Below are 26,331 nucleotides of genomic sequence, written 5' to 3'. Positions count from 1 at the left end.
TCCAGTGCTGTCTGTACAGGGCTGGACCAGTGAATGCTGCAGACGTAGGACACTGCTGAACAGCATGAAAGGGAGGAAAGGCTGGAGGATAAGAGAGTCCTTCTCCGTGCATCTAGAAATTCCTCCTGCAGAGGAAGGAGACAAGAGCTCCAGGCCTCCAGGTCAGGCTGGCCGCGCTGGGGGGCTCGCTGCCTCCTTGCACTGAGGTAGGGCAGGCTGTGGTCCAGGGAGCGTGCTCAGGCTGTGCAAAGGGTCACCAGGGGTCTCTGCATTTCCTGTGGAGGCCATCCCCTCCTGCTGGCTCACAGAGATCGCGTGCCTCATCTGATGACACGCTCGTACCGGAGGACTCCATCACGTCGTGTCAACAAAGCTGCAGCAGTAACCCAGCCACCTCCAGGAGTTCCGCCCAGCGCATGTGTGACTCTGGGCGCTGATGGAAACCATTTGTGCTCAGCTCCGCCAGGACCGCAGCCGGGAGGGAGGGCAGCTGTTTGCAGCTGGGCTACTGGGGAGGGGCAGAGACTCGGGGCCACTGTGAGGAGCTTCAGTGGGGCTGCTGTGTGCTCTCCATGCAGCACTAAACGGGAGTCTCTCCAGAGCTCTGGGTTCTGATACATCTGAGCAGCCCAAAAAAGATGGGGCACCGTTGCTGCTACAAGCCCAGCACTGTGAAGTGCCTGTGCATTCTCCAGCCTTCCCCCACGCTATGGGGTGAGCGTGAGCATTGCAGTCTTACAGAGCAGAGTCGGAATAACAAGACACTCGCTGAGCCCCATGCGTAAGTGGCAGATCCCAGATTCACAGCTCGGGGATGGGTCGGGGGGAGGGGGCGGAGGTGGGGGTGGAGGGCGGGGGGGGGGGGATGGTCTGGGCGTCCCTGCTGGAGGCTCCGTGTCCTTCCCACACGGGCATTCCAAGGACAACCCTCCTCACAGTCCCTACAATTGCCTACTGACAAACGGACAGCCAGGAGACAGAGGCACACCACCTTCCAAGGTGATCAACCCGGGGGTCAGGGGGACACTTCCCTGCAGCCCGTTTGAGTCCCAAATCACTTCACCAAAGCCCGCTCTGCGCCTCGGAGAGGAGATGGATGCCGCAGTCCTCCAGCAAGGAAGCCCCGTCACCTGCCCCAAGCCCCAGAGCAGGACTCATGGGGGCTGCCCTGGCCCTGGCTTGGGAAGGGACCACACTCTCCGGCCCCAACCTCACTGTTGAGGTAATCAGGCCCTGGCCAAGTGCCTCGAGTGAGGACATAGGCTTACCTCAACCATCACACCGCGCCGGATGTGATCCCTCCCAATGGGGACCCTCCTGTCAGCGTAATTCTCCTCCGGGGGTCTGACCGACTTCCCATCCCGGCAGCAGCTCGTTTCTCTGTAAGCCAGGGCTTTGGCTGCGGAGATTTGAGTACTCGGTGCTGGCTCTCAGAACAGGGCCCTACCCGGCGCTGTTCTGTACCCCACCCTTGTCCCAGGCTTCCCAGGTGTGCATGCACACATACGTGTGTGTATGTGCATATGCGCGTGTGTGCATGGTGTAGGCTGGATGTGTGTGCATGCATATGGATGCATGTGTGCAAGTGTGCGTGCATGTGTGTGCTACATCAGTTTGGCATCTTAAGAGACTGGCTTCCCCCAGATGAGGCCCCCTACCTCCTGATCATTCCCTCTGGCTTGCATCCCCAGCAGCTGTCTTGTCCTTGGTCTCGTCTTCTGCCCCACTGACCCTGCACCTGTGCCTGGACTCTGCACCTGAACCCCTTGGCGGCCTGGAGAGTGGAGATGCCCAAAGAAGCACATGACCCTCACCTGTGATGTTGCTGAGACCCAGGTCGCCAAAGGACAGAACCACCCAGGAGGGTTCCATCTCCCCGGGGACCACACACGTCTTCTTGGTCAGATGGCGTTTGCCAGGATGTCCGACAAATTGGATGCCCTTGGGAACTGAGATCTTCACGTAGACCTGGAGAGTGTGGCGAGAACCATGGTGCCCGGAATCTGTGTGCCCTCCCAGCACACCCCACTGCCCACCGCACTCCGTCCACCCTGGCAGCCTTCCCCCCAAAGCCATGCTCTCTTTGGGAGGCTCTCTTTCCATTTCTGATCAGAACAAACTACTTACCATTGTCCTGCTGGGAGCCCCCTCCTTTCCTCAGCTCCCTGCACCCTCACTGGTCCAGCTCTCCCTTGGGACCAAGGTCAATTCAAGGGCTGTCTCTTTAGCCAAGCATGGGATAAGAGGGGCCGCTCCACATGCAGGCCCCCACAGGGAACTTCCTCTGACCCTCTCTCCAACCACTGAGGTCCAATGAGTCATAATAGAGTTCGGTGTGCACACGTGTTATGTGTCATGTGTGTGCTGTGCACGCATGCGTCTCTGTGTGCACACCTATGTGTGTAGGCGTAGCATTACACGATGTGTGAGTGCACATGAGTGAAGGCAAGTGTCTCTGCACACATGTGCAAGCATGCCTCTCTACATGTGTGTGCTTGTGCACACCGTGTCTCTGTGTGCATGTTGTGTACGTGTGTGTGTTTATAACCCTCAATCTACAACAGGCTCTTTGTTCTACATGCATTTGTCCAACCAGCACATAGGCAGCACCTGGTGGGTTCAGGAGCCCTGCTAGGAGCTCACGAAACAGATCTGAACAGACAAGAGCGATCCCTGGGCCTCAGAGGCTTGACGTGCCTAAGTCACACACACATGCAGGTGTGTACAAGGAAGCTTCACAGTGGCAAGTGTGACAGTGTCTGAATCCTGCCCAAGGGCAGGCCCAGTAGAACCTGAATGAGAACAGTTGGTGCAGGGTGCTTTGGGGGCGCCCCCATTCCCCTCGAGACAGCATTCTTCTAGAAAGTTCTTCCAGGGAGGAAAGAAGAAATTCAAGCATCAAGCATCGGTGAGATACATTTTCCAGGTCTTGGATGGAACCCGCTGTCCAGGCTGAGGGGTCTGGATGTGACTCTTTTCCTGGAACCTCAGCACAAGCACATGGAGGCGGGGGGCGGGGGGGTGGAGGCAGTTCCTGAAATTGACATGTGGTGATCCCTGGACACACCTGCTGCCCGGCAGGGCTTCCTTCTTCCGGCTGACAAGCCAACCACCAGTGCTTGCTAGGAGCTGAAATGGGCACCTGGGGGGCCTGCCTGCAGTTCAGGAGGGAGCCTCCCTCAGGGGCCACCCTGTGATTAGGGACCAGCCTACATTTATTCCGGCTTTCTGAAACTAGGGTCCTATTCCTCCTAGCCATAAGCTACATAAAAAGGATGAATGACAAAGGTTCTGGGTTTGGGGTCACCTTTATCCCGGCTGATTGCCCTGAGCCCCTCACATGTCCTTCTTGGCCCCTCCAGGCCACCGCGTGGCCACTGCCGTGGTTCTCACTCAGTGGCTCTCACTCAGATTACTGCACAAGCATCCCCCTTCTCTCCTGCTTTTCCAACCAGACCCTAAAGCCCAGCCAGATTGTGTCACGGGCAGTTCCTGGGACAGGCCAAGCTGCCTCCTGCCTGTCACTTGTGCATACTATCCCCTCTTCCAGGAATGCCCTTCCAGGGCTGATGCCCGGCTTAAGCATTGCCCAAAGACTTCGGCGTTCAGGGAAAGCCACCCCTCCTCAGGGCCTCCCTGGCTTCCTGCAGACAATTCTTTTTTTTTTCTGGCCGCACCATGTGACACGGCTTGCGGGATCTTAGTTCCCCAACCAGGAATGGAACGTCTGCCCACTGCAGTGGAAGGGCAGAGTCCTAACCACTGGACGGCTGGGGGATTCCCGACACCTAATTCTAACACAGGTCTGCCCCTCACTCCCTGGGGGACCTTGTACGATGATGCTTCTCTGAGCTTCCCACGCGGGAATGATTCCATCACAGCCCCTCCTTCCTCAGCCCACGTGGGCACTTGATAATGATACAGTTAAAATCATCCACCCAGCACTGGGCACAGGGATGCGTGCCCAAGAACACCGAGTTAGTGGCATCAGAGTTCCAGGTGAGCTCAGGCAGACCCCACGTCCTGAGCCTTGGGGTCTTCAGATTCCCACACAGAGCCCGGCACGCATCAGGTGTTGGGCGATTGTTTTTGAGTGAATGAATTAGAATCACTCACATTTTACATGTAGGAATTCCTTTCTGGTAGCCTCTGGGTGTTTCATTTCTATTCCAGACCTGCACTGACCACTTTTTTTTTTTCACTTGGAATTTTCTTTTCATTAAAGACCCAAGACAGAAGTTCCTGTGTGACAGTACATTACGTGTGGCTCTTCCACAGGTCAAATAAGCATCGGGAAGTCAAATGCAAATACCAGCCCCAAACCTGGACTGTGTCGGCAGAGGGCAATGGGAGGGGTCCTTTACTGGCTTCAGGGCCAGCATACGGCATTCTGTACAACATGTTCTTGGGTAGATGTAATCAGTCAGCAGAGGTATAGAATTTGCAAAGGAAAAAAGGAGTAAATGATTTCATGGAAGCTCAAGGTCAGCCTCTGAGCTGAGACTCAGAGACTCAGAACACTGCTGTCTCCACTCTGGGCCAGGCTCAGAAAAGAGCACAGACACAGCCGAGGGGGCAGGGGGTGAAGGTAGATCTCTCACACCCAGATAAGGAAACTGAGACAAAGGGGGCTGGTAAATGGAAACAGCAAGCTGAAGTCCAAAGGGTCGTCTGGGGGATGCTGAGACACGTATGCGCTGGGACTACAGCGGTGCCGTGGGGGATCCGCCACCTCCACTCAGGACCTCCACCCCCAGCAGCCTCGGCCCTTCAGGTGGCAAATCCGAATCACTCCCTGGCCAGAAGGCCTTGTTTTTCAGGAAAAGCCAGAGATCTGGGCAGGGGGTGGATAAAATCTCTCGGTTTCCCGTGTCTTTGGCCTGGGGCTGCCCCTCCCATCTCTGCCCTTGGCGGGGGAATGTGTCAGCAGCCTTGGGGGGGGAGGAGGGGTGCACACACACGGGCAGGGCCAGGACAAGGTTAGCAGGCTCACCTGGCTGGCTGGGGTGAGGCTGAGACCTGTAGCCTGACCTCCAGGCCAACCTGCGGAAAGCAGGCTTGCTCCCAGCTAGATCCCTGGCCCTGCACCCCACTCACTCCTCCATTGGCGGCCTCGGCTCCCAGCTCCCACTCCTGAGGGCTGCCCCTAACTCTGGGAGCCCACCTCCTCTCTCTTCCTGCCACCCCCCAGCTGACATCCAGGCTGAGATGGTGCAGAAGGATTACAAAGGCAGGGGAAGAGGGTGCCCCTGCCCTCCTGCAGCCACACTGATGCTCAGGCCCCCAAATACCCCTTCCCTATCCTGTCCCCACCTGACCCTGGTCCTCACGGCTCCCTCCACATTGCCTGCCATCCCTCCTCCTCATCAGGGTCTGAAATCCCCAAGCCCACCTCCTTGGGGTAGCTGTTATCGGTTGAATTGTGTCCCCCAGGAAGATATGTTGAAATCCTAACCCCCGGTACCTATAAATGTGACCTCATTTGGAACTACGGTCTCTGCAGATGTCATCAAGTTCCAATGAGGTCATTAGGGTAGACCCTAATCCAATAAGACAGGGACCCTTCTCAGAGGAAATTTGGACACAGAGATGTCTATTCACAGAAGGAAGATGATGTAGAGACACACAGGAAGAAGAAGGCCATGGGAAGACGGAGGCAAAGATTGGAATGTGGCAGCCACAAGCCAAAAGAACGCCAAGGATTTGGGGGCAGCTGCCAGAAGCGAGGAGAGAGATCAGCGACAGACTGTCCCTCAGAGCCTCAAGAAGAAGCCAACCTTGCCCACACCTTGATCTTGGACTCCAGCCTCCAGAACTATGAGACAATACGTTTCCATGGTTTTAAACCACCCAGTTTGTGCTACTTTGTTATGGCAGCCGCAAGAAACTTACACAGTAGCCTTTCCACCTCCTCTGAGAAGGAGTCATGCCCCTCCCCACTGCACAGCACCCTGCAGGCCCTGAGACCCCAAAAGCAGCATCAACAAGATCCGTGGCACGTCCATGATCACTGTTCTTAGCACCTAGGTGGACTAACCCATTTAACCACCCGTTAAAAGACTCCTGTCTGCTTGACATTTGTAGAAACTGACACACCAATGGGTGGAATAATAGGGCCAAGGTCGGTCAACTGAGATTTGGAGCACCTGCTCTGGGCACCACCAGGATTCCCTGCCTCTGTGCTGGGATCAGCACAACCCGACCCAAATCTGACCCATCGCCTGTTTCTGTGAGGCCAGGGAGCTAAGAATGGTTTTTACATTTTTTTTTTTTTCAATGATTGAGGTGAGGGGGAATTTTTTTTAAAAAAAAGAATGGTATTTTGTGACCATTCAAATGAAATTCAAATTTCAAGTATCCAGAAATAAAGATTTATGGGAACACAGCCAGGCCCATTCATGGGTATATTATCTGTGGCTGCTTTCCTGTTCAAATGTAGCTGCAAGAGAGACCCTCTGGCTGGCAAAGACTGAAATATTTACTATCTGGCCCTTTACAGAGAACATTTGCTGACCCCGTGAGGCAGGAGGTAGATGGCCCCTGGTTACAATAATTCTTTTACTGATCTTTGGCCCCTGCCTTCTTTTAATCTACTTGTTAAGTTTGTCTCTTCCAGATTACAACAGTTTCATATCAAGATAATGGTGATGCAGAGATTCCAGCCACTCCTCGGAACAGATCCTGCTGGAATAACAACAGAAGTCACCCTGGGGCCCCTTGATGAGATAAGGCGACAGCTCTGTGACCCCAACTGGGTAGGGTCTACCAGTCCCTTGCCAGCCTGAAGAAGCTACAGAAGACAGACTCTGTCGCACTTTATCCTCCCGATTAAAATTTCTTGGGGTTCACATCTCTCAGGGGGTATTTGAGGTAGGAGGTAGAGGGGGCCCCTGAGCTGGACAGCTGGAGTTTGTCAAGCCCAGTAAATTGGAGCTTTGTTTTCCCCAGACACTCTAAGGCCAAAGTTAATGGCCGGAGCTGAGCTCTGCTGGAGCAAAGAGATAAGATGACCACTCCTAAGGTCAAGGAGACCTCCCTGACTACACATGCGCAGAAAGGCTCCTCAGGGGTCAAAAAGGAGGGGGCACCACTCCATAATAGGTGATGCCAAAACTCCCACAGGCCTCTGTGCTAGAATCCATCTTGGCAAAAAGATACGCAAGCATGTTGGAGCGGGTCTTAGGGCAGGTCAGATGTGGGAGGAGAAGCGAGACAATTGGCCAAAGGTAAACAAAGACGGGGAGAAGTGCCCTGTATAAATGATTTAACCGCCTCTGTACTGGGCTCCTTCTCATTAGGGAGGACGCCCACACCCTTTCTCTCTGGGTGTGTATCTCTGCCTTACTCTGTGTTAAATAAACAACTGTTTCTCTGTGTGTTCTCCCACTTGTTGCGCTGTGTCTCTCATAATAAACTTCACCTGTTTCTGCAGGTTTTGCCTCTTTGAGAAATTCATTTTTCACACAGGGCAAGAGCCAGGGAAACTTTGCTTCTAGCCTCGAGCCCCTGGTGGTCTAGTGGCTAGGATTCCTGGTTTTCATCCAGGCTACCCAGGTCCAATTCCTGGGCAGAGAACTAAGACCCTGCTTCAAGACCGCTTGCTGCTGTCTCTCCGAGATCACCTGACTCCATGCCATTACATATGATACTCACCCTCCCACACCCCTGCAGGGTCAGGAGTCAACGACAGTGGCTCCGTCACATCTGTCACCCTCTAACCGCACCATGCACACACTCCCACCCCCAACCTGCCCAGGTGTAGACAGCTGGTGAAGTAGAAGCTGACTCATCTAGCCTCTGCCTCACTAGTATCACAGATGCTGTCCCCCACGGCCCTCCAGGATGACCCCATTCCGCCCTGCCTGCCCCACATCCCAGGTGCTGTGCCCCTCCAACCCCTCCCCCCAGGATGACCCCACCTCCCTCTGCCTCCTGCCATTAAGGATGCCACCCCTCTCCCCCATAATGGGAAAGGCTGTGTATGGAGGGCGGGTTCGGTACCTCGACGCAGGTGTCCATGTAGTTGTAGATGCTGAGCGGGATCTTGGCCTGCTCCCCGCGGACCACGTTGGGGGGCAGGGTGAAGTCGACGAAGAAGGGCTTGAAGGTCTTCAGCAGAGTGGGCTCGGCAATGCCCAGGCCCCTCTCGGCAGACAGACCCACCGCCTCACCCACCCAGCTGGTGATGGAGTCGGGGACCCGCACGCTGAGTGTGTCCTCGCCTGATGGATCACTGCGGAAAGATGGACAACCGTGTGCTCCTCTCCACGGCCGTGCCGCAGCGGCCAGGTGGGAACAGAGGAATCCAGCCATATGGCCTTGGGCCCCAGGGTGGTGCCCCCCTCCACTGCCCTGACAGCTTGGAAATAAGCATTAAAGGCACCCCACAGCGTGTGACGGGAGAAAGTCATCCCTCAGCCCTGACTCGCCATAATCAGAAACATGAATGTCTCTCAGGACAGCTGTGATCACAGGACCATCCAAAACATGGGTTCAGAGAGGCAAACTCTGGCAGTGTGTGCTCTGCCCAGTTTAGGGGAGAAAGACACTGAATCAAGGGGACTGGTCACTTAGAGCATGCTTGTGTCTCCCAGAAAGACATGTCCACGTCCTAACCCCTGGTAACCTGTGAATGGGACATTATTTGGAAATAGGGTCTTTGCAGACGCCACTAGTTAAGAGGAAGTCACACTGGAGTAGAGTGGGCCCTAATCCATTGACAGGTGTCCTTATAAGAAGAGGGAAATTCAGACACAGAGAGAAGAAGGCCAGGCGAAGATGGAGGCAGAGACTGGAGTGATGCAGCCACAAGCCAAGGAATGCCTGCCTGTGGGGGACACCCACACTTCCTGGCCTGGCATCCTTGTCCCATACACTCTGGCGGAGCCCAGCTCCCTGTTAAGAATGTATGTGTGATTTTTCAGGCCTGCCCACAGGCCTGCAGGTCTCACAGGGTGGGGGTAGGGTAAGGAGGTGAGGGGTGGGTGTGCACGGGGGTCTCTGAGGGGAGCTGCAGCCAAGGACTCAGGGCCCCCTGGCTGGCCATGCTCTTTGCATGTTTGCATTCCCAGCCCAGAATTTCCACTCCTAGGTCTCTTTAGCATAAGGGACCATGGGCAGAGGTTTTCTTCAGACACCTCTGCCAAGGCCTCTTTATGGTCAGAAGGAAACACTGAAGACATCCTTCCCCACTTGGAGTACTTTCCCACTCCTAACTCTCTCCCCTGTCCACCCCCAACCCCACCCCATGGTCCATTAAGCTGCTGGAGCCTTCTGTTCAGGGCTCCCTCCAAGTGAGATGACCCCTATGTCTTGGCCCATCCACCTGACAGTGGGCCATTCTGTGGGGCACAGAACAGGGGGAGACATATACAGAACACTCTACCCAACAACAACAATGGAACACACATTCGTCTGAAGTGCACTTGGGGTATTTTCCAGGACAGACCCATAGGTTAAGCTACAAACTAAGCCTCAATGGACTTAAAAAGAGAGATAGCATACAGAGTGTCTTCTCTGACCACAATAAGATGAAGTTAGAAATCAACAAGAGAAGGAAAGCTGGAAAATTTACAAATTTGTGGAAATTAACACATTCTTAAACACCAAAGGATCAAAGAAGAGATCACAAAGGAAATTAAAAAGTACTTAGAACTCCCTCTTGCTAGAGCACTGGAATCACAACTAACTGCTGAACAATCATCGACAGGAAGACACTGGAACTCACTGAAAAAATACCCCACATCCAAAGACAAAGGAGAGGCTGCAATGAGACGGTAGGAGGGGTGCAATCACAATAAAATCAAATCCCATAACCGATGGGTGGGTGACTCACAGACTGGCGAACACTTATACCACAGAAGTCCACCCACTGGAGTGAAGGTGCTGAGCCCCACATCAGGCTTCCCAACCTGGGATCCAGAAACAGGAATTCCCAGAGAATCAGAGTTTGAAGGCTAGCAGGAATTGATTGCAGGACTTCAACAGGACTGGGCGAAACAGCGACTCCACTCTTGAAGGGCACACACAAAATGTGTGCATCAGGACCCAGGGGGAAGGAGCAGTGACCCCATAGGAGACTGAACCAGACCTACCTGCTAGTGTTGATGGGTCTTCTGCAGAGGTGGGGGTGGGTGGCTGTGGCTCACCGCGGGGACAAGGACACTGGCAGCAGAAGTTATGGGAAGTACTCATTGGTGTGAGCCCTCCCGGAGTCCTCCATTAGCCCCACCAAAGAGCCTGTAGGCTCCAGTGCTGGGTCGCCTCAGGCCAAACAACCAACAGCGAGGGAACACAGCCCCACCCATCAGCAGACAAGTGGATTAAAGTTTTACTGAGCTCTGCCCACCAGAGCAACACCTAGCTCTACCCATCACCAGTCCTTCCCATCAGGAAGCTTGCACGAGCCTCTTAGATAGCTTCAACCACCAGAGGGCAGACAGCAGACGCAAGAAGGACTACAATCTTGCAGCCTGCAGAATGAAAACCACATTCACAGAAAGACAGACAAAATGAAAAGGCAGAGGATTATGTCCCAGATGAAGGAACAAGATAAAACCCCAGAAAAACAACTAAAAGAAGTGGAGATAGGAAACCTTCCAGAAAAAGAATTCAGAACAATGATAGTGAAGATGATCCAGGACCTCGGAAAAAGAATGGAGGCAAAGATCGAGAAGATGAAAGAAATGTTTAACAAAGACCTAGGAAAATTAAAGAACAAACAAACGGAGATGAACAATACAATAACTGAAATGAAAAATACACTACAAGGAATCAATAGCAGAAAAACTGAGGCAGAAGAACAGATAAGTAACCTGGAAGACAGAATGGTGGAATTCACTGCCAAAGAACAGAATAAAGAAAAAAGAATGAAAAGAAATGAAGACAGCCTAAGAGACCTCTGGGACAACATTCACATTATAGGGGTCCCAGAAGGAGAAGAGACAGAGAAAGGACCCGAGAAAATATGTGAAGAGATTATAGTCAAAAACTTCCCTAACATGGGAAAGGAAATAGCCACCCACGTCAGGAAGTGCAGACAGTCCCAGGCAGGATAAACCCAAGGAGAAACACGTCGAGACACATAGTAATCAAACTGAGAAAAATTAAGGACAAAGGAAAATTATTAAAAGCAACAAGGGAAAAACGACAAATAACATACAAGGGAACTCCATAAGGTTAACAGCTGATTTCTCAGCAGAAACTCTACAAGCCAGAAGGAAGTGGCACAATATATTTAAAGTGATGAAAGGGGAGAACCTACAACCAAGACTACTCTACCCGGCAAAGATTTCATTCAGATTTGACAGAGAAATCAAAAGCTTTACAGACAAACAAAAGCTAAGAGAATTCAGCACCACCAAACCAGCTCTACGACAAATGCTAAAGGAACTTCTCTAAGTGGGAAACACAAGAGAAGAAAAGGACCTGTAAAAACAAACCCATAACAATTAAGAAAATGGTAATAGGAACATACATGTTGATAATTACCTTAAACATGAATGGATTAAATGCTCCAACCAAAAGACACAGTTTCAATGAATGGATACAAAAACAAGACCCATACACATGCTGTCTACAAGAGACCCACTTCAGACCTAGGGACACATACAGACCGAAAGTGAGGGGATGGAAAAAGATATTCCACACAAATAGAAATCAAAAGAAAGCTGGAGTAGCAATATTCATATCAGATAAAACAGACTTTAAAATAAAGAATGTTACAAGAGACAAGGAAGGACACTACATAATGATCAAGGGATCAATCCAAGAAGAAGATATAACAATTATAAATATATATGCACCCAACATAGGAGCACCTCAATACATAAGGCAAATGCTAAGAGCTATAAAAGAGGAAATCGACAGTAACACAATAATAGTGGGGGACTTTAACACCTCACTTACACCAATAGACAGATCATCCAGACAGAAAATTAATAAGGAAACACAAGCTTTAAATGACACAGTAGACCAGATAGATTTAATTGATATTTATAGGACATTCCATCCAAAAACAGCAGATTACATTTTCTTCTCAAGTGCACATGGAACATTCTCCAGGACAGATCACATCTTGGGTCACCAATCAAGCCTCAGTAAATTTAAGAAAACTGAAATCATATCAAGCATCATTTCTGACCACAACACTATGAGATTAGAAATAAATTACAGGGGAAAAAATGTAAAAAACCACAAACACATGGAGGCTAAACAATATGTTACTAAATAACCAAGAGATCACTGAAGAAATCAAAGAGGAAATCAAAAAATACCTAGAGACAAATGACAATGAAAACACGATGATCCAAAACCTATGGGATGCAGCAAAAGCAGTTCTAAGAGGGAAGTTTATAGCAATACAATCCTACCTCAAGAAACAAGAAAAATCTCAAATAAACAACCCAGCCTTACACCTAAAGGAACTAGAGAAAGAAGAACAAACAAAGCCCAAAGTTAGCAGGAGGAAAGAAATCATAAAGATCAGAGCAGAAATAAATGAAATAGAAACAAAGAAAACAATAGCAAAGATCAATAAAACTAAAAGCTGGTTCTTTGAGAAGATAAACAAAATTGATAAACCTTTAGCCAGACTAGTCAAGAAAAAGAGGGAGAGGACTCAAATCAATAATATTAGAAATGAAAAAGGAGAAGTTACAATGGACACCACAGAAATACAAAGCATCCTAAGACACTACTATAAGCAACTCTATGCCAATAAAATGGACAACCTGGAAGAAATGGACAAATTCTTAGAAAGGTATAACCTTCCAAGATTGAACCAGGAAGAAATAGAAAATATGAACAGACCAATCACACATAATGAAATTGAAACTGTGATTAAAAACCTTCCAACAAACCAAAGTCCAGGACCAGATGGCTTCACAGGTGAATTCTGTCAAACATTTAGAGAAGAGCTAACACCCATCCTTCTCAAACTCTTCCAAAAAATTGTAGAGGAAGGAACACTCCCAAACTCATTCTACAAGGCCACCATCACCCTGATACCAAAACCAGACAAAGAGACTACAGAAAAAGAAGATTAAGACCAATATCACTGATGAATATAGATGCAAATATCCTCAACAAAATACTAGCAAACAGAATCCAACAACACATTAAAAAGATCAAACACCATGATCAAGTGGGATTTATCCCAAGGATGCAAGGATTCCTCAATATACGCAAATCAATCAATGTGATACACCATATTAACAGATTGAAGAATAAAAACCATATGATGATCTCAATAGATGCAGAAAAAGCTTTTGACAAAATTCAACACCCATTTATGATAAAAACTCTCCAGAAAGTGGGCATAGAGGGAACTTACCTCAAAATAATAAAGGCCATATATGACAAACCCACAGCAAACATCATTCTCAATAGTGAAAAACTGAAAGCATTTCCTCTAAGATCAGGAACGAGACAAGGATGTCCACTCTTGCCACTATTATTCAACATAGTTTTGGAAGTCCTAGCCAGGGCAATCAGAGAAGAAAAAGAAACAAAAGGAATCCAAATTGGAAAAGAAGAAGTAAAACTGTCACTGTTTGCAGATGACATGATACTATACATAGATAATCCTAAAGATGCCACCAGAAAACTACTAGAGTTAATTAATGAATTTGGTAAAGTTGCAGGATACAAAATTAATGCACAGAAATCTCTTGCATTCCTATACACTAACAATGAAAGATCAGAAAGAGAAATTAAGGAAACAATCCCATTCACCATTGTAACAAAAAGAATAAACTATGTAGGAATAAACCTACATAAGGAGGTAAAAGACCTGTACTCAGAAAACTATCAGACACTGATGAAAGAAATCAAAGATGACACAAACAGATGGAGAGATAGACCATGTTCTTGGATTGGAGGAATCAATATTGTGAAAATGACTATATGACCCAAAGCAATCTACAGATTCAATGCAATCCCTCTCAAATTACCAATGGCATTTTTTACATAACTAGAACAAAAAATCTTAAAATTTGTATGGCGACGCAAAAGACCCCGAAGAGCCAAAGCAATCTTCAGGGAAAAAAACCAAGCTGGATGAATCAGACTCCCTGACTTCAGACTATACTATAAAGCTACAGTCATCAAGACAATATGGTACTAGCACAAAAACAGAAATATAGATCAATGGAACAGGATAGAAAGCCCAGAGGTAAACCCATGCACATATGGTCAACTAATCTATGACAAAGGAGGCAAGGATATACAATGGAGAAAAGACAGTCTCTTCAATAAGTGGTGCTGGGAAAACTGGACAGCTACATGTAAAAGAATGAAATTAGAACACTCCCTAACACCATACACAAAAATAAACTCAACATGGATTAGAGACTTATATGTAAGACTGGACACTATAAAACTCTTAGAGGAAAACAGAGGAAGAACACTCTTTGACATAAATCACAGCAAGATCTTTTTTGATCCACCTCCTAGAGTAATGGAAATAAAAACAAAAATAAACAAATAGGACCTAATGAAACTTAAAAGCTTTTGCACAGAGAAGGAAACTATAAACAAGACGAAAAGACAACCCTCAGAATGGGAGAAAATATTTGCAAACGAATCAACAGACAAAGGATTAATCTCCAAAATATATAAACAGATCATGCAGCTCAATATTAAAAAAACAAACAACCCAATCAACAAAAGGGGAGAAGACCTAAATAGACATTTCTCCAAAGACGACATACAGATGGCCAAGAGGCACATGAAAAGCTGCTCAACATCATTAATTATTAGAGAAATGCAAATCAAACGACAATGAGGTATCACCTCACACTGGTCAGAATGGCCATCATCAGAAGATCTACAAACAACAAATGCTGGAGAGGGTGTGGAGAAAAGGGAACCCTCTTGCACTGTTGGTGGGAATGTAAATTGATACAGCCACTATGGAGAACAGTATGGAGGTTCCTTAAAAAAACTAAACCTAGAATTACCATATGACCCAACAATCCCACTACTGGGCGTATACCCAGAGAAAACCATAATTCACAAAGACACATGCACCCTAATGTTCATTGCAGCACTTTTTACAATAGCCAGGTCATGGAAGCAACCATGAAGTGTCCATCAACAGACAAATGGATAAAGAAGTTGTGGTACATATATACAATGGAATATTACTCAGCCATAAAAAAGAACGAAATTGGGTCATTTGTAGAGACGTGGATGGACCTAGAGACTGTCATACAGAGTGAAGTAAGTCAGAGAGAGAAAAACAAATACTGCATATTAATGCATATATGTGGAATCTAGAAAAATGGCACAGATGAACCAGTTTGCAAGGCAGAAATCGAGACACAGATGTAGAGAACAAACATATGGACACCAAGTGGGGAAAATGAGGTGGGTGGTGTGGTGGTGGGATGAATTGGGATATTGGGATTGACATATATACACTAATATATATATAAAATAGATAACTAGTAAGAACCTGCTGTATAAAATAAATAAATAAAATAAAATTCAAAAAGAAAAGTTTTTGCAAAGATAAATGATATGTCAAAAATTAAGTGTTATACTTTGCTACTCAAATTATCTCTGGATTTGAAAGGAATTTTTAAAAATCTCTGCAAAAAAAAAAAAAAAAAAGGACTTAGAGATGAATGAAAACAAAAGCACAACACACCAAAACTCACAGGATGCATCAAAAGCAGTGTTAAGGGGGAAATTCATAGCTGTAAATGCTTACATTGAAAAATAAGATCTCAAATAAACAGCCTAACTTTGCAACTTAAAGAACTTGAAAAAGAAAAACTAAAGAGATCAAATAATAAAGAAGCAGAAATAAATGAAATAAAGAATACAAAAATAATAGAGAGGGACTTCCCTCGTGGTCCGGTGGTTAGGACTCTGTGCTCCCAATGCAGGGGGCCCAGGTTCGATCCCTTGTCAGGGAACTAGATCTCGCATGCTGCAACTAAAAGGATCCCACATGCTGCAATGAAGATCTCGCATACCGCAACTAAGACACGGCACAGCCAAATAAATAAATAAATAAATAAACAAATTTTTTTTAAAAAGAAAAATCATAGAGAAAATCAATGAAACCAAAAGTTGGTTCTCTGAAAAGATTAATAAAATTGACAAACCTTTAGCTAGATGATCTAAGAAAAAAGAGAAAAGACTTCAATTACTAAAATCCAAAACGAAAGTGGGGACATTACTACCAATTCCACAGAAATTAAAAAAGATTTTAAGAGACTACTATGAACTACTGTACACCAACAACTTGGATAATCTAGATGAATGGACAAATTCTTAGAAACACAAAACCTACCAAGACTGAATCACAAGGAAATAACAAATCTGAATAGATCTCTAACAAGTAAGGAGATTGAATCAGCAATCAAAATCTTCCCAAAAAGGGAAGCTCTGGATGTGATGGCTTCACTGGTAAATTCTATCCAACATTTAAAGAAGAACCCTTGTGCACTGTTGGTGGGAATGCAAAATGGTGCAACCACTGTGGAAAACAATATGGTGAATTCTCAAAAAATTAAACACAGAATTACCGTATGATCCAGCAACTCCACTTCTGGGTATATACCCAAAAGAACTGAAAGCAGGATCTCGAAGTGATATTTGCACACCCATATTCATAGAAGGATTATTCCTAATAACCAAAAGGTGGAAGCAACCTAAGTGTCCACCAAAGGATGAATGCATACACGAAATGTGGTCCACCCATACAACGGAATGCTATTCAGGCTTAAAAAGAAAGCAAATTTTGACACATGCCACAACAAGGATGAACCATGAGGACACCATGCTAAGTGAAATGAGCCAGTCACAAAAGGACAAATACTATATGATTCCACGTACATGAGGTCCTTAGAGCAGTAAGATTCATAGAGGCAAAAAGTAGAAGAGTGGACGCTAGGGGGCTGAGGGGAGGGAGGATTGGGGAGTTAGTATTTAATGGGGACATAGTTTCAGTTTTGCAAGATGAAAAGAGTTTTGGAGACGGAGGGTGGTGATGGCAGCACAACAATACGAATGCACTTATTACCACTGAACCGTACACCCAAAAATGGTTAAGGTGGTAAATTTTATGTTACGTGTATTTTACTAATTTTAAAAATTAGAAAAGAAAAAAAAAAAAAAAGAGCTGACGAGTCCTTGCCTGGGCCCAGCAGGAACCTGCTCCTTGGTCTCAGATCGGTACTCTCTGACTCATCCTTGCTCCAGCCGACAGAGGGAGAGAGAATGTCTCAAATCCCAAATGCCTCCCAGCAACCCTCTGTGGCTCTCCACACCCCCACCACAGACCACACGGCCTTCACACTCCCTGCCTCGTCCTCTTAGCCCCACCTGCCTCATCCCAACCATGTGGAAATCACCAGCCTCTCCCATGCCCCAACTCTTGCCCATGCTGGTCCCGCCTCCTGGATACCCTTCCCCCCTTCTTGTTTATCTATCCTGTGGGACCCAGCTTGGGCTCCACCTGCCCTGGGAGTCTCTCTGGCTTCCCCAAAGGGTCCCTCTACTTCCTCCCAAGCCCCGGGCCAAGCCCTCCGTGAGAACACTGGCCCTACTGAAGCATGAAGCCTTTGGGGGCATAAAACATAAATTCTACACATGAGGGGACCCTATCTGCCTTGTTCAAGGTGCCATCCCTGGCACCAAAAACACTACCCAGGACCCAAAACATCACCCAGCACACAGAAAATAGATACATTTTTACTTTCCGTACATCTCTGATGATGGACCGACAGCCCATCTTAAATCTGGACTCCCAGAACAAAATGCAGTAATCAGCTTCTGTTCTGACCAGCGGGGAAGACCGCCCATAATGGGGACACGCACATCCGTGAAAGCAGCCTGAGGAACCCCCAGCTGAGTGCTTGGCTCTGTGCTGAGCATGTGCCATGGCATCTCATGCCAAGAAGGAGACCCCAGCTCAGCAGTAGGTCCACCCGCTGGCCAACCCACTGGCCCCAGGGTCTGAACTTTCATGCCTAACTGGTTTCCCAGGGCAAGTCACCACTACCTTCTGACACTAAGCATTGAAAGAAAAAAGCCAACTGCATCTGGCAAGAATTTAGCACAGCACTGCTGCTTCAAGGCGAACTAAAAGAGAAAACAATGTAGAAAGGAAATGTGCTGAGAGAAGCAGCCTGTTTTGCGGGCAGGAGCCTGAGTCCCCGGAGGAGTGAGGAGGGGGTGGGTGGGTGGAATTGAGTTCATGTTCCAGGGAACTGTAATCATTTTAATGAGCTCGTTATATAAACAGAGCGGATAGAGTTACCCCAAGAGGGAGTTGTTAAGAGGCATGAAGCCCTCAAATTTCATATTTCATGGGCAGATGTCTGAGGCTGCAGAGGGATTTGGGGCTGACTTCATAGCTTTGAGTTTTATGTGTTAGAAAAGGATGCCCAATGTCTTACTCAGATGTTGGTGTCAGATCTCCAGGCAAACCGACTGGGAACCATCTTTCATGAGTGCCTCTGAGTCAGCCCACAAAGGCAGCAAAGGAAAGAAATCATACTGTACCTGATGTTGAGACAGTGCCAAATCCATGTTTCAGGGAAGTAGGTCCTTTTCCTCTTCTCTGCTCTATGAAAATTAAAAAAAAAAAAAAAGAGAAATGATTAAAGTTTCACAGACATAACTTAATTCTGTTACCTGGCAGGTTAACATTCTACTTGATTAGCCTATAACATGTTAATTCTCTTACCCAGCAGCTTAACATTCTACACGTTTTAATTCTCTGACCTGGAAAGGTCAGTATTCTACTCTAATAGGACATAATGTGTTAATTCTTTCACCTGGCAGGGTTAATATTCTACTTGATTAGGACTAGTAAAAGCGAGGCATCAAAGGCTTGACAGAGGCTTCTTAAAATGATAGTGGTGCCTCGCATCCTGAATTTAGAAGGTAAGAAGGGCCACAGGGACCACCCCGTGTCCTCTCCTTTGTTAATTTCCCTCCCTGGGTTTGCCATGTTTTTCTGCATCATTACATAGAGCTCTCCTATCCCCTCTCCCCCTTCCTCTGTGCTTTCTTTTTTTTTTTTAAGTTTTTTTTAATTGAAGTATAGTTGACTTACGACATTGTGTTAGTTTCTGAAGTACAGCAAAGTGATTCAGTTATACATACATACATTCTTTCATGTGCTTTCATTCTTGGTTTATCCTCAGAAGCCTCACAGCCCACCTTCCTCAGGGGTTGTCCTATTCTTTTTTTTTTTTTACAGTCTTTATTGAATTTGTTACAATATTGCTTCTGTTTTATGTTTTGGTTTTTGGGCCCCGAGGCAGGTAGGATCTTAGCTCCCCAACCAGAGATCGAACCTGCACCCCCTGCATTGGAAGGCAAAGTCTTAACCACTGGACTGCCAAGGAAGTCCTGGGACTGTCCTATTCTTTAAAAAAATAATATTAATAAGCCCTACTTGACATCTGGCAAAACTTCTCAAGATTAAAAATGCTCACATCTCTTTCAACCTGAGGTTACCTCTCCCAGGGATGGACCCTGAAATTAACCACAGACACATGTGCAAAGACAGACTATGGTGTGGTTCACTGCAGCACTGTGAGAAATAACAAACAGCCAAAATCTCCATCAATAGGGCGTTTGGTTAATCAAATGATAGTATATTCACACCGTGGAATATTACATGTCAGTGAAAAAGGGTGAGGTAAGTATATATGTACTGGTATGGAATGGTCTCTAAGGTTTATCACTGACATTTAAAAGGAAGGCACAGAACAGTATTACAGTATTCTCCCATTGCGTTTTTTTAAAAAAATCCTTGTGTATACACAGAAAATTTCTAGAAGGATATCTAAGGAATTATTGACCATTATTGCCTCTTAGAAGGGAACGGAGGATCTGGAGGAGGGAGGGAGACTTCCATTTCACTATATACCCTTTCATACTCTTTGAAAAAAAATTTAACCACATGCATATGGTTAAGAAAAATATCCTTCAGAATAAGGATGCATTATCCAATTACAAAAAGGCAAAACCACTTGCTTTTTAAGGCATTTCTTATGCCTTTCTGCACTGGGATTTACAATTCCCTTTGAGGTTTTGGGTTTCGAGGCTGCTTGCATATCCACTTCAGGCCAAGCTCTCAGGAGGCACGCACATGGGAGGCTCCAGGCTTCCAGAGTAGTGTCTGGCTGAAGGATGCTCAGGGGCCAATACTCCACCTCCTCACTCAACCACATCTCAGAAATGCCTTCGTGTGTGTCCAAAGTACCATAGGGGGAGCCTGGTCTGCCTATGCCCTGATGTGGAGTTTGGAAACGAGGACCCCTGTGGGCCTGTCTAAATGTGTGACTTGGGCAGGAAGAACCTAGGGGATCCAGGTATCCAGAAATCACTGCAGAGGAGACTGGGGGGACTGGGAAGGTTCCCAATCTGGGAAGAGAGGGCTTGAAAGAAGAAGAGGGCTTTCATGGACAGGCCTGCCAGGGTGGGAGATCCTCTGGGCCACTTCTGGCTCAGAACAAGGGCTAAGGAGTATGGGTGCCACCCTCAAGGTCTCCAAAGAGACCCAGATGCTGGGGCACTGCTGACCACACTGACCCCATCCCTGGCCCACTTGGTTCTGTGCCTCTCACTGAATGAGTTGGCAGGAAAGGGTACATCCAAGGCCTGCCTCCCCTTTCCCAGCCTACACACCCCTAAATTCAGAGAGAGTGAAAAGGCAAGGTCTTCAAAACACCCTACCCTCCCCAAGCTGACTGGAGTTGAGGAGCTAGTGGGAGAGGCAGAGAATGAAGAAGGTGGGAAAGAAGACAGGTGGGTGATGGGGGAGCAGAAGGGAGGGGACAAAGGCAGAGACAGGAGAGAACAGGAAACACTACCTCCTGTGAAACAAAGGTTTCCATGAGACCAGGGACAAAGCCACAAATCTAAGGGGGAGATGTGAACTCCTCTCTCTCAGTAATTGATAAGTTAGCAAACAAACAAAGAAACAAAATGAGCAAGGATATGGAGGGTTTGGGCACCATCTACCATAGACTTGACCAAAAGTACTCAAAGAGAATCCTATACCCAATGACAGGAGCTTGGACATTCTTTTCAAGTAGATATGAGCATTTACAAAAACAGACCATATACCATATAGCCAGTCTCCAAAATAAAAACCAGATGATGGGTATCATACAGACTATGTTTGTTGACCATAGTGGATATCATACAGACCATGTTCCCTGGCCATGATGCACATCTGACACAAATTTATAAAACACATAATATAATAATAATTTTAAAAATCACTTGAAAATTGAAAACACATCTGGGTAAGTCACTTGCCACATCTGGGCAAATCAATTTTTCCTCTAGTAAGAATCTATTTGGAAGCCAGCAATAATGGAAACACTTCATAGCACAACTTGGGTGCAGCCAAAGCAACACTCTGAGGCTTAAACATTTGATTTAAAATAAGAAAGACTGAAAAGTAATTACTTGGTGTCTAACTCCAAAAGGTAAAGAGTTGGAGGGGAAGGGGGAAGAGAGAGGAAGAGAAGGAAGGAGGAAATGGTGGGAGGAAGGAGAAAGGGTAATAGAAAGAATTTTCTAAGCAGAGTGTCTGGGAGTGGGAGGATAAAGTCGCAGTTGCCCACCCTGCCCCAATTTGTCTGTCCCTAGGTAGATCTGCTCCCCTGTTACACCTTCCTCTCTCTTCTGCACCCCCAACCCCCAATTCCGTGCACTTGGATGGGTCCAAGGACCAGGGGGAGCAGGGCCAAAGTGCTCAGTGCCCCAGCCCACTAGGCCATTGGTGAGTCTGGCCCCAAGGAGACATTGGGCAATGTCTGAAGACATTTTTGGTCGTCACAACTGGGGGTAGGGGCGGGGGGTTACTGGCATCTGGTTGGTGGAGACCAGGGATGCCACTCAACACCCTACAATGCGTGGGACAGCCCCACTGCAGAAAATGATCCAGCCCCAAATGTCAACAGTATGAGTTTAGACAACCCTGCTCGAGGCAGTGGCAATTACCTGGGGGGCTGTCTGGAGGACACTGCTGCCATCAGGCTCCCTGTGTGGGGCTGGAAGGCAGGGATAGCCTCATCAGTGTACAGGCCGCCGTCTTGCCGGTGGTTCAGGCTCACCAGGTCTGTCATCACCACCAATCCTGTTTCCTAGGCAACAGACAACGCCCAGACCCACAGTGGGGAAGTGGACATTGTAGTCCCAGAGGTCACTGCCCCAACATCACTGCTGCGTAGCCCTGAGGGAGTCAGTCCTCTCTCCAGGCTTGGTGACACGGACTAAGGGGGTCATGGGACCCAGTAACCATCCAGGGCAGAGCAGAGGGGAGGCCAGCGCGTTTGTGGTCTAGGCACAAAAGGCCACATCTTGTATGATTCCATTTATATGAGATGTCCAAAACCACAGGCAGATCAGTGGTTGCCAGGTGCTGGGGGAGGGTGGGTGTCGAGTGACTGCTAATGGGGACAGGTCTCCTTTTGGGGTGATGGAAATGTTCTGGAAATAGACAGAGGTGCTGGTTTGCACAGCACTGTGAATGTACTAAATGCCACTGAATTGTTCACTTTAAAATGGGTTAATTTTCTGCTATGTGAATTTCACCTCTATTTAAAACAAATCAATTGGTGCAGTGCCTAATCCGGACCAAGAGCCAATGACTGTGGGCTGCAGTTCTTACTGTTATAATATAGGGACTTCCCTGGTGGTCCAGTGGTTAAGACTTCACCTTCCAGTGTAGGGGGTGAGGGTTTGATCCCTGGTCGGGGAGGTAAGATCCCACGTGCCTCACGACCAAAACACATAAAACAGAAGCAATTGTAACAAATTCAATAAAAACTTTTAAAAAATGGTCCACATCAAAAATATTCTTTAATAAAAAAATAATATATATGTATATATATTGGTATATATATTTGATACAGCAAAATGTTAACTGTGGGATCCAAGTGGTGGATCTACAGGTGTTCGCTAATTCGTTCAACTTTTCTGTATGTTTGAAAATTTTCCATAATAAAAATGGGAGGAAAAGGATGCCTTTTATTTATTTTATTTTTTTTTGGCTATGCTGCAGGGCTTGCAGGATCTTAGTTCCCCGACCAGGGATTGAACCCGGGCCCCAGCACTGAAAGCACAGAGTCCTAACCACTGGACCACCAGAGGATTCCCAAGGATGCCTTTTAAATGATTTAAAACCTGGGATGAAAAGTGCCCTCATGCATTTGAGTGGAGACCGCCAGCATGCTAAAGTGGGCTAGAATGACATTTGTGTGTATTGCGTCTCCAGCAGCGCCCTGGTCCCCGGAGCCAGGAAGGAAGGGGACAGATTTGAACTATAAATGTCAACAAGGGTGAGGCCACCACCTGAGAACACGGCACCTGCACCCACAGTGTAGGTTTTCCTTCCACCAAAGCACTTTCATCGTCATTGCTCCAGAACAAGTTCAAGTTATCAATGGATATTCATTCTGTTCTCGTCCGTTTTGCAAATTGGGAGGGTCCACATATGAGCTTTCACTGGGGAGAATCAAAAAAGATCCTGCAATGCTATAAGTTTGGAAACTTCCACCCCAACCCATCTCTGTACCCCGAGACCCTTTGTTTCAAAGGAAGAGGAGCTCAGAAGGGGGCGGTGGGGTCCAAGACCACCTCTCCTTACGGCAAAGGCAAACCCGGAGTCCTTGGTGATGCCCCAGGGCCACAAGAAGATGGAGGAGCGCCGGCGTCGTCGGGCCATCAGCCCAGCCCACCAGAAGGGTCCATCTTCCCTGGACACCCCAAAAGCATCGGAAACATCATAATCTTCCAATTCCCGGAAAACCTACAAACAAAGGGGAGCAGGAACTGGTCAACTGAGGGTTTCTTTTCAACCCAAACTGGCCTGGCATGCTCCCATCTCAACCTCCTCTCACATGTATCACTTGGAACCAATCTTAGGAGACAGGAGTTGGTGGCATTAACCCATTTTTAAGATGGGCAGCATGGGGCTGAAGAGGTGGGACCCGGAAAATGTCACATTGGATTTGACTCCAAGATCTTTTAACTGCACCCAAACAGCGACAAGGATGGGGTTTGCTGAGAATGAACCCAGTGAAGACAGACAATCTGGATTTATACGGGGCTTTTCAGTTATTGGAAAGGAAGAAACATCCGTGAAGATGCTGGAGCCCAGCGCCCAAGGGCCCCCGCTCACCTGGGTGGGAGTCAGCCGAAACCCAGACCTGAGCAAGTAGATGCTCTTGTCAACCGCAGCAACACACACGCAGCTGCCCCTTGCAGCCCTGACCCGCAGATCGATGACTTCCCCGGGTTGGGTCTCATTTGCTGAATATGTCAGTGAAACCTGGACCCAAACACAGCAGAAAAATCGGGAGCTTGGCCAAACTCTCCAGACCCACCCACGCACCCTCTCTGCCCTCCGAGAAGAGTCGGTCCTCGCCAGCTCAGCTGGGACCCTGGCTTTGCTGCCCAGATGAGGACAAGGATGGGAGGCTGAATGACGGGAACTAGGCTGGTGCAACTGGTACATTCTGTGCAGAAGATGGGAGGGGAGAAGAGAGGTGGGGAGATGGGCGGTGACAGAGGACATGTTGCAGCCAGTTTTGGAGGGTGCAGGGAGAGGACGTGGGGGGCTGAGCCCGTCTGGGGGGACGTGAGTGGTGTCCCTTAGGTCTGGAGTCCAGCAGGGAGAGAGAACTGCTGTCCACTTTTCCTGTGTGTAATGAAGGCAATCCCCACTTGGGTAACTTTTGGAGGATCTCCAGTAAAGACGCAACTTAGGATCCTGAAGGTAGGGCAACCCTTAAAAGTCCTGCCTGTCATACTATGTGGGGTCTGACGGGCAGCTTTGCGAAGTCCACCCCAGCCTCGACACCCTGGAGCCCTCAGCCCTGATGACTCTTGCCCATCTCCTCTCCCTCCCCCAGTTTGGTTCCCGATGCTCTACCTGGTTTTCAAAGAAGGTCTCAACAGCAAACTGGAGGCTGTCAGCCACGCCTTCTCCATTCTCCCTGACGTAGAAGGCCAGCAGGCGGCCGAGCGGGACCATGCTGGGGGTCACGGTCAGCCGGAGAGAGGTCACGCACACATTGACCTCTGCTGCTGGGGCTGGAGAGGGCTCTTAGACAAGTCAAAGGTGGGGAGAGACATGAAAACTCAGCATCCCACAGTAGAACCACTGATGCCCCAGTTGCCCTGGGGGTTACATAGGGTGTAGCACGAAGAGATGCCAGCCCAGGGCTGGCCCAGGGCAACTACTCCATGAATACTCACATCCCCTGTTATTTCACCCAGAAGGGAAGATAAACCCAAGAGGATGTGGGTGCACAATGTCCAAAGCACCATTCAGGCCAGTGGTTCTCAACCATGGCAATGCTACTCCCCAGGGGACTTTTGGTAATTTTGGTTGCCACAACTTGGGGGTGTTACTGGCATCTAGTGAGTGGAGGCCAGGGATGCCATCCAACACCCTACAATGCACAGGACAGCCCCACAGAGAATAATCCGGCCCCAAACATCAGTAGTGTGGAGGATGAGAAAGTGACTTGGATGAGAGAGACCCTGTCTGACGTCCTGTCTGCCTGTCTGCCTGCCTTCCTATCCATCATCCATCTAACTATCCATCCATCCATCCATCCATGACTCTATCTAACCATCCATCTATCAATTTATCTATTGATGATTCTATCTATAAAGCTATCTATTTATCCACCCACCTATCCATGACTCTATCCATCCATCAATTTATTTATTGATAATTCTATCTATGAATCTGTCTCCCTATCTATCTATCTATCTATCTATCTATCTCAGTGATTCACACCCAGGAGTCACTTTGCCCCCTAGAGACATTGGTGATATCTGGAGACATTTTAGGTCGTCATACTGTGTGTAGGGGGGTTGCCACTGGCATCTAGTGGGGGGAGACCAGGTATGTTGCTCAGCACCCTACAGTGCACAGCACAGGCTCCACCACAAATAATATCCTGCAAGTGTCCATAGTCCTTAGTTAGGGGATCCTGCTTTAGGCAGAAGGGCTGTGAAGAGGAGGGGGCTGGGAAGACCCAGGGGAGGAGGTGGGTCTTGTGAGGAACATGCGGAGTCAAGGAGAGGGAAAAGAAGGACCCCTAAATGGGGAATCAGTCTGGGGCAAAGGCAGAGGGGGCCTGGCAGATGGCAACCTGGCACAGCAGGGGCCCAGCCCACGGCAGCCTCAAGAGGAGCTGCCTCCAACAGCTGGCCACTGCCCACTCTCCTGGCCCCAACCCGGTCTTGCCTGGGACATGTGCCCTCCACCCTGAGGCAGGCCCCCCTCCTGGCTGCACCCTGCCTACTCCTCCTTGCTGGGGCACCCACCCC

General features: G+C 47.9%; 1 protein-coding gene across 1 annotated transcript in view; it reads right to left on the bottom strand.

The window, feature by feature from the left end:
- CPAMD8 (C3 and PZP like alpha-2-macroglobulin domain containing 8) overlaps positions 1 to 26,331 on the bottom strand; it is a 97,912-nt gene that overhangs the window by 37,851 nt on the left and 33,730 nt on the right. The window contains exons 15-22 of the mRNA XM_059919769.1: positions 24,920 to 25,092; positions 24,167 to 24,316; positions 23,633 to 23,794; positions 21,985 to 22,127; positions 18,520 to 18,582; positions 8,002 to 8,233; positions 1,815 to 1,968; positions 1,269 to 1,399 (exon numbers count right to left, since the gene is read on the bottom strand). Of these exons, the coding sequence (XP_059775752.1) occupies positions 1,269 to 1,399; positions 1,815 to 1,968; positions 8,002 to 8,233; positions 18,520 to 18,582; positions 21,985 to 22,127; positions 23,633 to 23,794; positions 24,167 to 24,316; positions 24,920 to 25,092 (1,208 nt within the window). The remainder of the gene's footprint in view (positions 1 to 1,268; positions 1,400 to 1,814; positions 1,969 to 8,001; positions 8,234 to 18,519; positions 18,583 to 21,984; positions 22,128 to 23,632; positions 23,795 to 24,166; positions 24,317 to 24,919; positions 25,093 to 26,331) is intronic.

The sequence above is a fragment of the Balaenoptera ricei genome, chromosome 3 (genome assembly GCF_028023285.1).
Source record: "Balaenoptera ricei isolate mBalRic1 chromosome 3, mBalRic1.hap2, whole genome shotgun sequence".
Classification (NCBI taxonomy): domain Eukaryota; kingdom Metazoa; phylum Chordata; class Mammalia; order Artiodactyla; family Balaenopteridae; genus Balaenoptera; species Balaenoptera ricei.
The sequence above is the reverse complement of the archived record's forward strand: the minus strand, read 5'-3'. Positions and strand labels throughout refer to the sequence as shown.